At 29.6% G+C, this 17,734-nt stretch overlaps 1 protein-coding gene and 1 long non-coding RNA gene across 3 annotated transcripts; one reads left to right on the top strand and one right to left on the bottom strand.

Annotated features, from left to right (window-relative positions):
- The first annotated feature begins 735 nt into the window (after nt 1–735).
- Nucleotides 736–3,052, top strand: LOC116402478. Its single transcript, XR_004214869.1, has 2 exons — nt 736–2,640; nt 2,741–3,052. It is a non-coding gene; the product is annotated as an uncharacterized LOC116402478 (long non-coding RNA).
- A 1,132-nt stretch (nt 3,053–4,184) lies between these two features.
- On the bottom strand, nt 4,185–11,470 carry LOC101216531 (abscisic acid 8'-hydroxylase 2). 2 transcript variants are annotated; one of them, XM_011659950.2, is made up of 8 exons: nt 11,111–11,470; nt 10,627–10,945; nt 10,344–10,493; nt 9,920–10,177; nt 9,721–9,813; nt 9,443–9,628; nt 8,450–8,568; nt 4,185–4,832 (listed from the first exon to the last, which is right to left on the bottom strand). In XM_011659950.2, the coding sequence occupies exons 1-8, from the start codon at nt 11,281–11,283 to the stop codon at nt 4,814–4,816; spliced, it is 1,317 nt and encodes a 438-aa protein (XP_011658252.1). In that variant the 5' UTR covers nt 11,284–11,470; the 3' UTR covers nt 4,185–4,813. The 2 variants fall into 2 exon arrangements, with proteins under 2 accessions (XP_011658252.1, XP_011658248.1); XM_011659946.2 differs by lacking the exon at nt 4,185–4,832 and adding an exon at nt 4,848–5,252 and having other exon boundaries at nt 11,111–11,468.
- Nucleotides 11,471–17,734: the final 6,264 nt, after the last annotated feature.

Genomic DNA, 17,734 nt, shown 5'->3' with positions numbered 1-17,734 from the left:
TCCTCCTTGTTATTAAATATTACTAGTAGTAAGGCGATACCTTTTAGAATCTGGGCTTGACTAGATGAACCTTGTACCTACAGCTATTACTCTTGAACCACAATTATGGATGCACCGGTTTCATTAGATGGGAATTGAGTCGAAGTACAAGAATTTGGTCGACCATCATTTTGTTTAAACAATTACTCTGTTAGGAGAAACACTTCAAGCTTGTTTGTTTTGTGCCTATTGATGAATTTTCTCCCTAACATTGCAGTCTCCCCATTTGTACAGGATGCTGAATTTCAGTTAGTTCCATAGCATAAATGAACTTCTGTTTAAATTTTTTTTGGGTTTAGTTTAATTTTTGTTTTTAGTTTGTTTCTATTTATTTATTTTAAGAAACAGTGTCATTCTTTCATTGAATAATAGTGTCAACAGGGTATTTGACATTAAACTGCAGAAACAAATTTGGAGAGCTATTATAGACTTTTTTATATTACAGAATTTGATAAACACAGTCTAGAGCCTATAAAAAATTGATGGTTCAAGGACTTCAAACTTATAATTTAACCTAATATACTTCGTTGATCCATTGACAAAGGTATTGAAGCTTGTTATGCTGATACTGTGTGTATATATATTTTACTTCAAGAGTAAAGGGTTCAAAGTGATTACAGATTTTAAAGTTTAACTACGAAAGGGTTCTTCAAATCCATAATCAACAGAATACCAGAGGAACATATAAGGGTGGGTATCAATAATCCCTCTTTCATCCAGTTTAACCATAACTATATTTGAATAGAAGAGGACACATTTTGATATTTGGAAACATTTTAAAATTTCCATATCCTATATTGCTTTGCATTGTTTTTCTCCTTGGAAATCTGTCGTACAAAGTGTATGTTAGATTTTGAATCATCATGTTTCGTACAATGAATTTTAAATTCTAGATTTATAATTGTATGTTGTATGACGACTTGCACAGACACATGTACATGCATCTCTAAGCTTTAGCAAAACTTCTGATGCAGGGGGGGCTAAGGAATCTCATATTGACCATTTTTATGTGGAAAATTGATTACTCCTATTGACTTTTCTTTGTTGCCTCTGCTAAAGAATCTAGTATATATTCTGTGGACTGTGCATTACATTTTTATTTGTCATTGTGTTCCTTATGCGCATGTTTTGATGCAGGCGTGTGTTTGAACTTAACTTGAATACTGGACTGTTTGGAATGACTTCTTAATCACTTTGAAAATCATTCTAAACATTGACTACTTATTTTCTTTAGGAGCTTATGTAATAGAAATTGGCGAGTCTTATATGATGGCTAACAGATAGATAGTAACTCATTGGCCTATACTTTTACAAGGATTCGCTTCGAGGCTGTTTATAGGAGTGCTTTCCGCACGGTCGCAATCACTTCCCAGATCCCACCCAAACGAGTCGTATTTGGAAGTAACTTGATAGTGGAGAAAAAGCACGTTAGGGATGCTTTTGGCCCAAACACTTACCCAAAAAATACCAATATACATTTTCTTTTTTTAAAAGATTGAATACTTTTTATTTAAGTGCTTATGTCAGCACTCCTAAATGCATCTTTACTATCTCTCCTTGGTATGAATTGCTTTATCCTGCATTTTGTCATCCTATCTTACTATGGCAACGGCATTAGTTTTGAAGTTTCAACTTTTGCCTTTTGTTTAATCAAATAGGCCTTGGAATCCTTCAATAAGTCTACTTAAGGAGAATAGAAAGAGCCAGCTAGTTATGAACTTTCAATTTTTGGCTAAGTAGTTGCTCATCCTTTTGCCTGTTGTTTAATCAACAGTTCTAGGGATCCTTTAACGACTCTAATTCAATTCTATTTTGCTGCTAAATTATTTTAAGTTCTAGCTGTTTGTGCCGCCATATATAAGTGGAGTGTGCTTGCAAACGACCCCCATTACAAGCAGAAAATATTCTCTTAGATTTACTGCTTTGGTGAGGTTGATTTTTCCATGAATGACTTTCTGTACTTTCCCCATAAGACAATGTCCTACCATTTTCGAAAATGCTTTGCAAAGCACATATAGCATGTGTGATTTTCAAGTTCTGCACTCTGGTGGAGTAGGCCCTAACACTATAGTGGTAAAGAAAAGATGTGCTGTTGAATCCCCTGACTTTTATCCACCTCACTTTGCCTTTGGAGGCCAATCCTTTTGGGAGTAACGGAAAATATCAATCCATCTTTGATTTGCTCCACATATTTGCACTGTGGAAGTCATTGCTGAGTATTTCATACTATTCAGTACTCGACTCGGTGTTCAAATTGCAACCGAGCAAAATCACCATCGATTGTCATTTCAATCCTTGTTCAAATTCATAGCATATCGACATTGATGATTGGTTACACATTTTTCTGGCTATTGTTCATTGTTAGGTGGTATATCCTCAATTATCTCATTATCTTCCCCTTCTGATCTCCCTTTTGGTTTCTAGCATTAAATCAAATCAAAGATTTTGTTTCTGTGCTTCCTATTGTTGTCATTTAGGAAAAATTATAACCAAACAAAGGCCTTTAGATGCTTTCTAAAGTAAATGTCAATATGGGGGGTTCCATCTTTCCGATATCGAAATGATTTTGTTGCAGCGATTTCAAATCTTCAGCGTACAAAGGTTCAAGCCTTATCTATTCATTTCCATTTGATATGACCATATCTTTGTGTACAATTGTTAGATTCAGTATTGTCAAGCATCAAATGTTGAATCATTTCAGGGATGGCTATGGTAAATCCAAAAGTTTGTTGCTGCCGCCTCTGCTAGCTTTTTCAATGAATGACTGATGTACTAAGTCACATGGAATTTTTTTTCCTTCAGGTTATAATTTCTCTGTAGGGGCCATTGCAACTCAGCCTTCATTTCTTTATGACCCCTACATTAAATTATTGTACTGTTGTCTAACATATCACCAAATTGTACATTCTGTAATCTGCTCGACATAGATCAATCAACCGATTTCGAGTTTGCACCAACAACATAAGACCTTTCAAATGTTTTAAGTTAGTATATATCTTTTTCTTTTACATCACTTTAAATCTCTTCAATAGTATCTTTTATGTTCGTAAGATTTAAACCATAAATTACAAATCTCTTCAATAACATATTTATGTGCCGTTTGTCTTGAAACTTCACCAATTCTTTTTGTCATATTTTAATTTTACATCATTATTTGTTTAATTGAGGAGACTTCTTTAAGCAACATTTAAGAGAGATTTTGGCTCGTCCAGAGTTTTCTATGTTCAGATCACCTTCCTCGAACTAATAATACCATTTAACAAGTAACTACTAAAAAAACAAATAAGGTCATTTTCAAATATGATAATATAACCCGAATATTTAAAGATATTTTAAATATTAAAAAATATAGTAAAATATCTTAATTGTGATTTCAACGTATAAATAGATAAATTACGTATAAATAGATAAATACAAATAATAATGTATGTTAGTATATTAAAATTTATATTTTGGTATATTAAAATTTATCACATTGTGATATCGTTGTATATTTATAAATATATTTTTTTAAGTTTTGTTATTTTAATAAAAAACTAAATTAGAATCGTTTAATTCAAATTAGTTGTAATCGTTATAAAACTCTAACGAATCAATGAAGATGAACACAAAATCACAAACGTTACAAACGTAATTAGATTGTTTTCTATTACATATACTTAACGCTATGAATTTTACTGTTATTGTTAGAGTCAAATAGTATCAATATCAATAACGGTAAAAATAATAAAAATGTCAAAATATCAAAATTTTGCTGTTATCGTTAGAGTCAAATGGTATTAATATCAATAGTGATAAAAATAAAAATGTCAAAATATCAAAATATCAAAATTGTCCGTGATACATTAACAATAAAGATATAAGACGTAATTCTTAGACATAATCGAATTGAGAGCCTTCGACCTATCAATCGATTTGCATTATTACACTATAAATTTGGAGGTGGATCCTTCATGTAGGATGGCATGACATAAGTAAACAATCCCAAAAATAATATTCTTTTATTCCCATAGATTTATTGCATTCCCACTAAGGTAAACGTGACCTATATATCTAAAAACAAACAATAAACAATGGTACAAAATGAATGGAGGTAAAAGAAACATAACCTTATCAGAATAGAAGAAACCATTGGAGGGCCAAAATTAAACAGCATGTTAAAAACAAACAAAGTTGATTGACAAATATTGTCTCTCTTCAAATACAATTCATAATAATAATGATTGTAAGTTCCAAAAATGCCTTAATCTGAATGGTAACCATCTAAGCAAGCCCTACAATTTTGGTGCCCTGACACCACTCTACGTGGAATTCTAGGGAGCACACCGTACTATGATGTTATATGTCTCCAAACACCACCCTTTAAATATTACTTTAGGCTTTTATATTTTGGATTATGTTAGTCTTATTTTTACTTTGTAAATGTTGGTGTTCATCAAATTTCATCCATTTTTATCATTAAACTTCAGTCTTCTTTTAAAGTATGATGATCGAAATGAGTGAAAGTTGAAAAGAGAGAGATTAAAATGAACATTTTGAAGATATGTAGAGCAAAATGTACCCAAACCAAAAGTTGTATTGAAACCTTATTATTATTACCTCCTCGTGGGTCTGCGTACAGCAAGGCCAAGCTTTGTCCTTTGGCCTTTCACACTTCAAAGAGGGGGAGGAGGGCCTGCCTTGTGGGGGGGTCTCAGCTCAGACAGACAGCCATCAACCAAAATCAAAGCAAAGCCAACCTTATCCATGATTCTTGACCACTCACATTTCATCCTCAAAGACCTCGAAATTTTCTTTTCACATACAAAGATTAGAAGAGGGGTTTCCTTTGTTTTTTCTCATTGAATAAAATCATATTGAAGTTTGAGGCTCAATGAACATAACTGCTTTGACAATTATAGCAAAACGAGACAAAAAGACTCAGTACACAAAAAGTTAATAATAATACACAAGGATATTAATTGCCATTGAGAAATTGGAAAATGGTGTTGAAGATGAGAAAAAAAAAAAAAAAAACAAAGGACTACTTGTACTCTTTTTTTTTTTTTTTTTTTTTTCAGCTTTCAGCTTGTCTAATGATAATTCTGAATATTGTTCATCAATTCAAAGAAGTAATCTTCTTCTTCCTTGGATATACTTTAATAGGTAAGCCACCTTTTGGTACAGGAAATGGACCGTATTGTATTTCAGATTCCTCTCCCACTACTTTCCATCTGATTCCCCAAACAAAAACAAAGCCAGAATTAGCTAATCCCACTCACACATTTTTACAAACACCTAACAAGAACTACCAGAGACATCAAAATTCATTTGGTATTCAAATTAACCAAACAACTAATTAATCCACCAATATAATTCAGTCAGATATTCTAAGGCCCACATCATAAATACAACAGTGACATTTTCACAAACGCTTTACAGGCATTACACAGAGACCCCATAATTCAATTGGTGACATTTCCACAAACAGTATGATATGTATACAAAGAAACATCAAAATCATCAATTAACGTAAAACCCAGATGAAAAGAATCAAAATTGCTACCACTGTGTTGAGGGACTGGGTGTGGATCAGGAAAAGGGAAAAAACATGAGGTGTACAATGTTCAAACGTGGAGATGGAAGAAATAAGAGAGAGAATTATGATTGTGTTTCCTTACAGCTGGCTATAGCGGCTTGTTTTGTCGCCATGAGCTGAATCCTTCACAGCCCAATTCTCATACATTTGTATCTCTTCTTTTGACAGAGAAAAGTATGAAAGATAGGATGAAATTAATGGATTAGGGTTTAGGATATTTTCAGACCAAATGATTGGAATTTTGGGAAATGGAATCTTAGGGATGTAACTCAACCTCAACCTCAACCTCTCACGATCCCTCTGGTGAGTATTCGAGCCAACTTAATACATGGACAATTAGAATCCACGTTATTTCAAGTTTAATGGTTATTGTCATTTTCTATGTAGACCAATATGTCGGGTTTATAAAACAAAATAGATTAAGTTATAGGTTCGCTAATTAAACTTTTAAAAATATCCGAGAGATACTCGAACTTTAAAACAAATATATATAAAACATCTTTAAGGACTATAAAATATATCCCTCAAAGTTTAGGGACTAAATTTGTATGAACCATTGTTGGTTTCAAAAGAAATTTAAGGAATGATCGACCAACCAACCAACTTTTACTCCTCACTCAAAGGTCGAGATCGGTTTAAACTTTTACTAAACCAACCATAGTAATCGAGTGATGGTTTGGTTGAAAAACTAACTTCAACTATTGAATGGTCACACTTGACTAAAATAGTAGTTTTTTAAAAAAAAAAAACAAAAATTGCCAAAATAACAAATTAGACAAAAAAATATCAAAATTTCAGATTTTATTAATGTCTATAATTAATAGACATTAACATGCTTCTATCGATCATATTCGTAAACAGTTATAAAGATCTAAAAATTTTGATATATACGGTAATATTTTAATTTATTTTATTATATTTAAAAATATTCCAAACAATAAAGTATAATTAAGGTACAAGGATTCAAGACACATATCTCAATTACTAAATATAGAAAAATTATATAAAAAAGATAAAATATTTACACAGGATAGAGAAACCTAATAAAATTAATTTTTTAACCGTTTTTAATTTTAATAAAATGTAAATATAGTTTATCAAAGAAAAAACTCAATAGTGTAGATATAAAATAATTAAGTATATAGCAACATTTTTAAAAAAATGTAAATATAGCAAAATTTATTAAATTCTATCAATAATAAAAGTCTATCACCGATAAGTCATGTTGTAAATATTGATCTATCATTAATAGATCATACAAGTCTATCAGTGATACAAATGATAGTTTTGTTATATTTATAATTTTTTTAAATGTTATTATATACATGATTATTATTTTTAAAATGGTTATCCACAGCCTATATATGTATATATACATGTATGAATATGAAGAAAATGAAATATGTAATTGAATAATGTTATTGAGGAAAGGCAAAAGTAATAGTAGGAGGTGACGAGCAATAAAGAAGTTATTGGAAATGTAATATTATGTGTGTGTGCTTTTCCTATACTAAGATTTGATGCATGCGTGCCACGTGTACTGATGCATGCAACCAAAAAATAAATCCTACCATATGTTTCCTCCAAGAAATTTAATATGGAAAAAGTATTTTAATTAATTCAGTCGTGTTTAAAAAGAATGTATTCTTCAAATACATTTCTTTTTTCATAAATATAATTTAAATACACTCTTAGTGTCTCTTTTAAATAGTTTGTACAATCGTTGAGATGGTTTATAACATGCACTGTCAAATTATATAAACTATGATTATTACAAGGTATGATCAAACTATACAAGAACTCTAAGTTTTGATTAAAAATCACAGAAACCAAATTGGAAGGAGTACATGATCAAACTATCAAAAACTAACTCTTTCTTTCTTTTTTTTCTTTTTTAAGATTTGATATAATTTGTTAACTTCAAGGAAGAGATCAAACAAAACGTAGCAAACCCATATGAGGTGGTAAAGGGACCCTTCGTTTAAAAGGTGGCCTTTTGGAGGAAGAAAAAGGAGCCTTTTGATTATTAATTATCTGTAGATAGATGTTGCTAATTATTTGAAAATTTCATTTTCTTGTGAGGGGAGGAGGGGAACAAAAGAGGTGTTTTATGGTGAGAGGATAGGGCAGATTTAAGTTTAGATAAGGGAAGGGAAAAATGAGAGGGGGAGCCCTTTGGCTTTGGCTTGTATTTCAAGGGGTAAGCTGCCCTTTCAAAGGACCACAGTTCCACAGCTTAAGGAACACTAAAGGAAAGGACCACTAGCCAATGGAAACACATCATTTCTTCACTCCTTCTACTCAACAAATACCCATGTCTCATTTCATAACCCCTTCATTTTTTAAAAAGACTAATAACAAACATAACACCATATTATTTTCTTTAATATAAGAATTCATACTAACAGAGATAATTATAATCACAAACTCTATTTTATTTTTAACCTAAGTTTTAGGTCTAGTTTCTACTTAGTCTCTATGCTTCACTTTTGGTCCCTAGATTTTAATATTTACATTTTTAACCTAAGCTTTTCACTAAATATATTCTTATTTTCCATCTTTAGTCTATTAAGTTTAAATTAATTAATGAACATTGGCATCAATGTTGGTAAGTTTGTATTTCATCACAAGTTTAAAAATGTGAAATTATTGAATCCTTACCAAATTGCAACAAAACTTAAATCATAAAGGATAAAAAATTATAATATTATGATGTTTAAAGACTAAATTAAAATTTTTAACTTTGCACCTAAAAGTGTGATAGGATGAAAAATGTTATTTTACCCTTACAAAAAGATGATGTGGGAAAAGATCAGAGAGAAAGGAAAGAACCTGTAAGTGGTGGTGAGGTGGTGGAGAAGAACAAGCATTTCAAGCTTAGCCATCTCACTGCCTGGACACGAGTGCACTCCATTGCCAAACGGCATGTACGTGTTCGGTCTAGGTGGCTCCTTTTAACCCCATAACAAAACAAAAAGTTATATATTAATTCACAAACATCCACTTTGGAAGGTATGTTTTAGAAAATTTGGATTTCAAAAGCACACACCACTCTATCAGATACACTCTGATTCCTTCATAATCTACTGTTTAGATCTAATTAATTCGATAACAAACCAGACTTTTAAGTTATAGACAACGTAGTCTTATAATAACTCTGGACAGTGGATTAATTCTAAACTGAACTATATATATATATATATATCTATGTCTTCGATCGAGGATAACGTAATAATATGCAAATTTAAGGTACTTTTAAGGATTTTCATTCGTATGGTTACATCAAAGGATAGAAAAGGGAGGATGGGCTGGTCGAATAATTTGTAGAGATACCCTACAAAGGGAAGTACCTCACGTGATATGACAGTAAAAGAAAGATTTGAAGTAAGAGCTGCTAGTGAATGAATGATATAAACATATATATTTGCTTACACATATCGAAAAGGACATGTGGATATGTGTTTAGATAATACAGTCATTGATGACCTTATATTTAGATGACCCACTTCATACACCTTTTATAATTTCTTCATTTATTTTAACTACTTAATACTGTTATAATATTATTATATACAGTAAAATTAGATTTAAATCCTATTTCGGTCTAATATACTTCCAATCAAGCTCAAATTACTAGAAAATTAACACACCTTATATATTCTTAAAAACTCAAAGAATTAAAAAGGATAATCAAACACATCTATTCTTAAAAAGAAAAGAAAAACCTAAACAAAAAGGTAAAGAAGCAAATAAAGTTATATTTCAAAATTCGAGAACTATCAATGCAATAAAGAAAAAAGATATAAGGGACGGTGTGTATGGTACCTCGAATCTTGAAGGATCGAAGTTGTGGGGATGTGGGAAAAAATCAGGAGAGTGATGAATGGTTCTGAAGAGTGGAAGAACTTTCCATCCTTTTGGGATTAAATATCCTTCAAATTCAACTTCTTCTACTGCTTCTCTAAATGTGAATGACACTACACTTGCTCTTCTTAGGGTCTCTAAGATCACCTAATATATTTTTATATATTACACACATCAAAATACTATATCATATACCACAAAAATAAAAGGTAAGAGTGTACATATATAATCAAATATACCCGACTAGTGAAAGGCATGCGCCTAGTATCATCCCATGAAAGCCCACGCTTCCCTTCGCACAGTTTCCTTTCATAAATTGCATCTTGCTCCTTCTGAAATTAGTTAAGTATTTGATTAATTATCTCTCTTCTTTTTTTTTTTTTAATTTTATCTACCCAAAAAAGTAGAAAGTAAAAAGTTTTTTTTTTTTTTTTTTACCTTAACAGCTTCTAGAAGGTGGTGATTGTCATGTAAATATTTAAGAATCCATGTTAATACACTTGCTGTTGTGTCTTGTGCTGCAAATATTACTCCTATTATATTATCCGCTATTTGTGAGTCACTTAGCTTCTTTTTCTCTTCTTCCTCCCCACCACCACCGCTGAGTAGCACTGCCAACAACCCACCTCCATGCTCTTTGTTCCGCCGTCTCTTCTCTATCATTTTCCCCAATGTCTCACTCAACACCTTCCTTGCCTAATTCAATCGAATCAAACCCCATTTCAACTTTTAATAAAAACACATATAAATTAAATCATACTTTTTCGGTCGGGTTTTTTCATTATTTTCAGTTTTGTTTCAAAATTAATTGAGAATGAGAGTAATATGGAGCTCATATATTTTATAAAGATTTTGCCGACACCTTCATTGCTTTACGGAAAGGGGTTCCGGGAAGATCGAGAGGCATAGAATTGTAGCCTTTTTCAAGACATTGGTACAGATGCTTGATTCTTTCAATTTCCAAATCTTGTTGATCTCCGAAAGCTGATATCATCGCCACATCGAAAGCAAACTAAAACCCAAAAAACCAAATACATAGAAATTAAACTCACATTTCATGGTTGTAGGAAATGATTTTTTAAATGCTTAGAAAGTGAATCAAACTATATAAAAAAAAAAAAAAAAGGAAATGAACTTATAGTTACCTTTTTCATTTGTTGCAAGGTGTTGATTTGGGAGTTATTCCAAGAGGGGAGAAGGTTAAGAACAATGTTCTCAATTTGAGAAATAGAGTGTTTAATGGCAGATGGCAAAAAGGAAGATTGAATCAACTTCTTGAGATAAGAATGGTAAGGACCTTGATGAAAAAACAAAGCTTGAGGACCGATCATTCTCTCTTTACTTGGTGGATAAGTTGGCTTGAACAAATGAGCTTTACTCACAAGCACTACTCTTGCAGCCTTTGGACTTGAAATCATCACACAAGGACAACCCAATATATGTGTCTTAAAAACATCCCCATATCTATGCAACAACAAACAACAACAACAACAATTCAAAACTCCAAACAGAAAAACGAAAGACATACTGTCTTAGTCGTAATTCGAAAAGTATATATATATAAAATACACGTAAAGTTAGAAAGGTAAAATTTAGCTCTGAACAAGGGTTTTATTTATTTGTGTATACCTTTTTTGTCTAATGGAAAAGAAGGAGTTTGGGTTTTGGGTGTAGAGTTTGAAGGTTTCGCCGATGTAAGGCCAACCCATGGAGCCGGGTGGGAGGAGTTTGTGTTTGGGGTGGCTCCATTGGAGACAAAGGAGGAGGATAAAGAGACTAAATAAACCAAGAAGAAGAAGCATTATATTATTATTGTTACTGTTATTATTATTTGTATGAAAATGGGAAGTTTATGAAGAGCAAAAGGGGTGTGCAAAAATGGGGATTTTATAGAGGTGGAAGATGAAGAAGATGAAGAAGAAGAAGAAGAAAGAAAGAAGAGAGAGTGGGGAGAGTGTTTGGTTTGAAGACAAGTGTCAGCAATATTACACAATAACACTTTATTACTATTTATTTCTCAGGCCCTTTTTAGAAAAACAAAATTAGTCCCTTACATGCTGGAGAAATTATTCAACATCTATGTTATAATGTGACTGACAATTATCCACTGTTTATATACGAGAGAAATATTCTGAATTCATATCTAATTGAATTAGTATGATCTCTATTATTGTAAGACAGTTGTATATCAATTGTGATATAGTTTTATTCAATACTTTTTTTTTTTTTTTACTATCATATGCCAATTCTCAATAAGAAAATTTTAATCCAATTTTATCATTACATGGTTTTTTTAAATATTTTCTTTTGGGACAAAAAAAGAGTTACAAGTTACTTGCTCTTTGGTTTATTTAATTACAAGGTTTATATATATATATAAAGTTTATTTCAATAACACTATATATTTCTTGGTTCTTGATTTGATAAAATAACAATTTCCTTATACATACATCAACATGATGCTGGGTAAGATCTTTTGAAAATGTAATTATAAAAGAAATTTCTTTTTGCTCTAAAAGAAATCTTTCATGTGTAATATGGAATGAGACTTCCAAGTCATTTATTTTTCATCATGAAAAAAAGAGGAACTTCACACATTAAAGTCTTTCCAATTAAGGTTGGGATAAGTTCAAATAATTCCATCACTATATTAGTAATATAATTTGCAAAAAGAGAAAAGTCAAAATAGCTAGACAATTAATTTATGAGGGCAAAATGAAATTCACCTCTTTTAAAAAGGAAATTAGTAGCACCACACATTTGTAGACATTTTGTACTTTTCTTTTAATTCTTCTACAATTTTTTTTAAAAAATCCTTAAATATATGCAATAATGAAATTGTAACCCCTTAATTTAATTGGTTATTGTTTAGATATATGTTCATACAAAATTAGGAAAATAGCTTGTATCACAAAAACAAAATTATCTATTTTGAAAACACTAATTTGGTTGATGAAAAAACTTCAGTAAACAAAGAGTTGAATAATTATAACAAAAAAAACTTAATTAATTAGGCTCTTCCACTCTTTCTAAGTTCAAATTCTCCTTAGTAATAATTAAGATCTTTTAATATAATAACGTTCATTACTCTTTTCGAATTCTTTCAACATAATTAATATTTTTACTCTTTTCGAAATCCTACCTTTCAAACTTTTTCAACAAAACAAACACCTATTAATCAATTGCTAGTAATACACTCTCCACTTTATAGTATATGAAGTCAACTAATTATGAACAATCTCATAGACACCTTTAGTACACAAACTTTTATTTCAAATGGACTAGCCCCTCAACCTAAATAAACAACACAATATATATCTTCTTAATAAGAACAAACTTGACAGAAAGTAAATAAAAAATATTGTGTAAAAATCTCTAGATATAATTTGCAAGATACAAACGCACATATTGTTCAAAGTTTTTTTTGTTCATACTATTGTGTAAAGTAAGTTTCATTTTATATTTATTTATAAAAAACGTACACTAACAATGTTTGAGTTTTCGTCTTATCAAACAATTTTTCTAAGTCCATCTTGTACAAGGTTGACTATGAAGATATTGTTAAAATTTTTTGATATTTCTAACTTGTTGTTTTCTTTAGATTTCTGGATGCATCTATATTACAGCGAGACTATAGTAATTTTGTAATTTTTTTTAATACTTTTAAAAATTTGTGAACATATAAGATTTAAGATGTTGCAGTTCAATATGTTATGGAATCAAACCACGTAAGAAAAAACTTCAATTTAACGGAAATCAAATTGAACTGGATGCCTTCAATTTCGATTCGGGTGGGATTTGATTTGTGAAAACATTTAGGTTATTACGTATTAATGGGATAACGTAGAGAATAAATAAAGGTGCCAAATAGGTGACAGCTGGCAAGAGAGAACAAAACACACTTGTACACCACACGTGCGCACGTGTTCCGAAATACTGTAGCTTCCGAGTTTTTTGCTTTCTTTCTTTCTAGAGAGTTGTGATTTGGTGCGGGCGGTTACAAATTTAAGAAGTGCACGTCATTACTTTTTATTATCACATAGGACACCGTGGACAGTTGAGATTCTTCCACGCTACTTTTTACATATGGGTCGGTGCTACTTAGTGTATACGTGGGCATATATGATTGGGTTTCAAATTTTGATCTCACAGAATTTGATGACGTGAACGTCTTTCTCCACATCATCCTTCTTTGGGAACTTAACATATTACTCTCCTAATTTCATCTTTACTTCTTTTATAAATAAAATAAAACTATATTTATTAGAATCTAATAATCCTAAATCCTAATATAATTATAGTTATTGTAAATTTGAGAAGATCTCAACTTCTAAACATTTCTACTTAATAATAATACATTTTCAAATATATATATATATTTACATATATAAACCTAAAAAATATGGCTATGTTTAGATATTTTAGACTTCTAATCCAGATAAATTGATAATATATGAATAATTTGACATGTTTGAATCATTTTTAAATGGTTGAGTATGAATATATAACAAATTTAATTTAATTCAAAAGGTTTAAAGATTTTTCTTTTGTAAAGAATAAATAATTTAAAAGAGAATTCGAAAAGAACTGATAAATAGGAATGGGTACATTTATCATTTAAAAATCTTAATTTTTGTTTGGTTTCTAAGTCTTAAAAATGAAATTAATAACAAATTCAAAACTCTAAATTTTTGAATACATGTATTAGATATATTTGAACTTTTAATATGTGTTGGCAAATCTAAAAATTCATCTCACCAACGTGTCTATATTTTTCAAAAGATGTTAATAAAGTAATAATTTAATATTAGTTAGAAATGCCTTTTGATGATATAGGCTTCATAATGTTGTCAATTACTTTTTTTTTTCTTCTTTTTCCATCTCTTTGTGCTATCATGTTACTTATTATTGTTGTCTTTGTAGATTAATAATAAAAAAAATACAAATCTTTTGGAAAAAATAAAAGGTTTATAGCCAAAAGAAGTAAGGTTGATAATGATATTTAAATGCAAAAGACAAAATGATATTGAGTTTTGATACAAAAAAAGAAAGAAGTGCTTCAAGTGTTGACACATCCCAAAAGTACTTTATAGAAAGAACATTAAGTACATGCAATCACCAAACTTAATTATGTGTCCCCTTTTTCACTAGTGGAAAGTAACAATAATTAGAAGAAAAAAAAGAGAAAAGAAATGTGTATTTAATTGATTCTTTCTTCTTCTTTTTTTTTAGTTTTTGAATTTAAATTTTCAAACCTTTATTGTCTAAAAATGTTAATTTGGCTTCAATTAATGTTTAGATAGATGAATTGAGTGACTTTGAATAGTGTGTATATTAATGGAACTAGAAAATGTGTATCAATTTTCCAATATGTGATTATACAATTTATTGTCTTCCATGTATTATTATTTGTTAGAATAAATTTTCTTCAACAAAACCCAAAATGAGTGAATGATATATGATCGTGGGTAATAAAACTAGTTTAATATGTGGATAATTTTGGTTTATGATCTTTTGATGTTGAAGTTTATGATACGTACTTGATGACAATTGAACTAAACTTTATTAACATTTTCCAAAGAAATAGTAGAAACAATTAACAAGAAATGTCCATGCAGTTATTAACCATTTCGACTAATTTATGCAACATCAAAGTATTTAATCATATCGTACTATTAATAAGTATACATGTTTGGACTAATATAATTTGTAAGGTAGACAAAATATGACCAAAGAAAAATTCATCTTACCATTTATGTAATCTGAATAGTAAAATTGTATTTTAAGCACTACAAAGCAGTTTGACTAACACAACAATGTCACACTTGCCACATACATGTTAGTGCTTAATTAAACTCGTTTTTAGTACAAGGGTTAGAACAAGCTTTCTAAGAAGAAGATCGATTTGATTTATATGTACGTACTAGCTGCCATGATCTATAGTGGGACTAAACCTAGGATTTCCTTCCTCCTTTTTTACTCTAGAAACTAGATCAATGTCATACAGCCTAAGAGAGTCCTATATTGAAAATATGCTTGAAGTTAGCTTCGACCTTAGAGGTGAGGCTTAAAAATCCAATTGGTTTACCCATTCTTCGTTAACATTTCTCTTATGTTTGTTTAATTATTTATCTACGATATGTTGGGTATGAGAGATATTTTTAGGTTTTACCTTGAAAAAATATATTATAACCACAATATCTACAATTCATGTTCATATCTATTTTGACGATGATATAATAATTTATTTTATGCTCGTGATATGATTCTTATTATTTGTAGTACGATAAGTATTAGAAATTTTTTTATTTCCTAAACATAGAACTTACTATAAGAATTATTTAAAGATGGCACATAGGTGTTATATGCACATACAACTCTAACATATTTGGTAATTAGCTTTTGGATAATATAGTTTTTGGTTTTTCATTTTTCATTTTTCAAAAAACAAAATAGGTTGTTTTAATGTTTGATATCAGTGTAGTTTTATAGGCTTTTAATTTTTCAAAATTAGAATTGGGTTTATAATCATATGGTTTTCTTTTCTTTTTATCTTTATAACTTTTAAGTGTTGGGTTAGGTTTGTTGGAACTTCTATGTACTATTTTTTTTCTTCTAAATAATCATTTGAATTATTGAATGGATTTTGAAAAGCTTTCAAAAATAAGTTTCAAAAAATTATTCTTTTTAGTTTTAAATATTTGAGTTGGTTTTTAAAGACATTCTACAGAGTAGATAAAATAATAATAATAATAATAATAGAGGTTGTGTGGGTTTATAATTAGCTTTTAATTTTTAGTTTTTAAAACATTCACACTTCTTTTTCTCTCAATTTCTTGTTATGGTTTTCAACTTTTTTTTTTCCTTAGTTTTTAAACCCTTAAGTTTGATTTTTGAAAACATTAATAGAACTATATTAAAACAAAAAAATTGTTAAAAGGTAAAAAATTAATTTTCAAAAACTAATAAACCAAAAATTAAAATTCTACCAAGTGGGACTTTTTAGTTTTTAAGACTAATAGATGCACCATACAAAAAATCTCAACTCATGTTTCAAGTTAATTTAACTTTACTAAAGTACTGTTTGATGTTAGAAATTCGATTTCCCACTTCTCTCAACCTCATATTGTAAACATTAAAAAGAAAAATAGAAAATTTGTTATTAATAACAAAGCAGTTGAAAATGTTTACAAGTATATATAATAAAAAAATTACTTTTTATTAATGATAAACCCTACTAGATCCAAATAAACATCTATTTATATCTATTTACCACTAAATTGATAAATATTTAACCAAGTCTATCACAATCATCCACCACTAAAAACTTTTGTTATATTTATAAAAGTTTACAAAATTTCTATATTTGAATAGATTGATACAAATAATGGAATAAAAGATTAGGTTAAAAGAAGAGATATTTTTGTGGGTCATAATGGAAGTACACATCCTCTCATTATCTTATAGTGGGTTGCTTTGAGTATCCAAATTGATCTTGACATGTATATATATAAGTTATACAAATGGAAATGAGTTTCTTGTGGAACTTTTTTGGGGCATATGTTATATATAATAACAATAATGTAAAGAAGGAGAAAGTTATAAGTAGAGCATATATTATATGATAAAACCTTAGATTTTAATGGGCTAAAGCTTAAAGCCAAAAGGACATGTGTAAAGATTAATAAACAAATGATATAGAAAGATGTGTATATAATAAAAGTGTAGCATATAGCTTGTGACACAAAGTGTCATTGATATGTGTGAAAGAATGATAGTAGATTGATATATATATTTGGCAATAAAATGGGTTTGGATATTATATATACACTCAACCTAAATTTATTTAGTGACATATATTCTCATCAACGAGTTGATTGGAAATTAAATTTAAGTGTAACACTCTCTTTATTATAAAATGACACATGCATCTAAATAAAATTAAATAATAAAAAACAACAAATCGGAGTATGCCACGTCTTCCTTTATAGTCGGGTAATCACACCAAATCAACCCATCCATTTCTTATTCTCATCAAAGAACTAAACACGAAAAGTGATTAAAAATAAATAAATAATAGAAAAAGAGAAACTACACGAAAACGAGAGCAGTCGACTAACATAATGTTTGTACTATCAACTAGGAAGAAAATTGTCAAACAATATGATTTAAATAATAACAATCAATAACCCAAATGGATGTTAGAAAGTATTTGCTAATGTAAAATATATGTATATTTTTATTTTAATTAAC

Source organism: Cucumis sativus, chromosome 1 (assembly GCF_000004075.3).
Source record: "Cucumis sativus cultivar 9930 chromosome 1, Cucumber_9930_V3, whole genome shotgun sequence".
NCBI lineage: Eukaryota > Viridiplantae > Streptophyta > Magnoliopsida > Cucurbitales > Cucurbitaceae > Cucumis > Cucumis sativus.
This window is presented reverse-complemented; position numbering and strand designations above follow the sequence as displayed.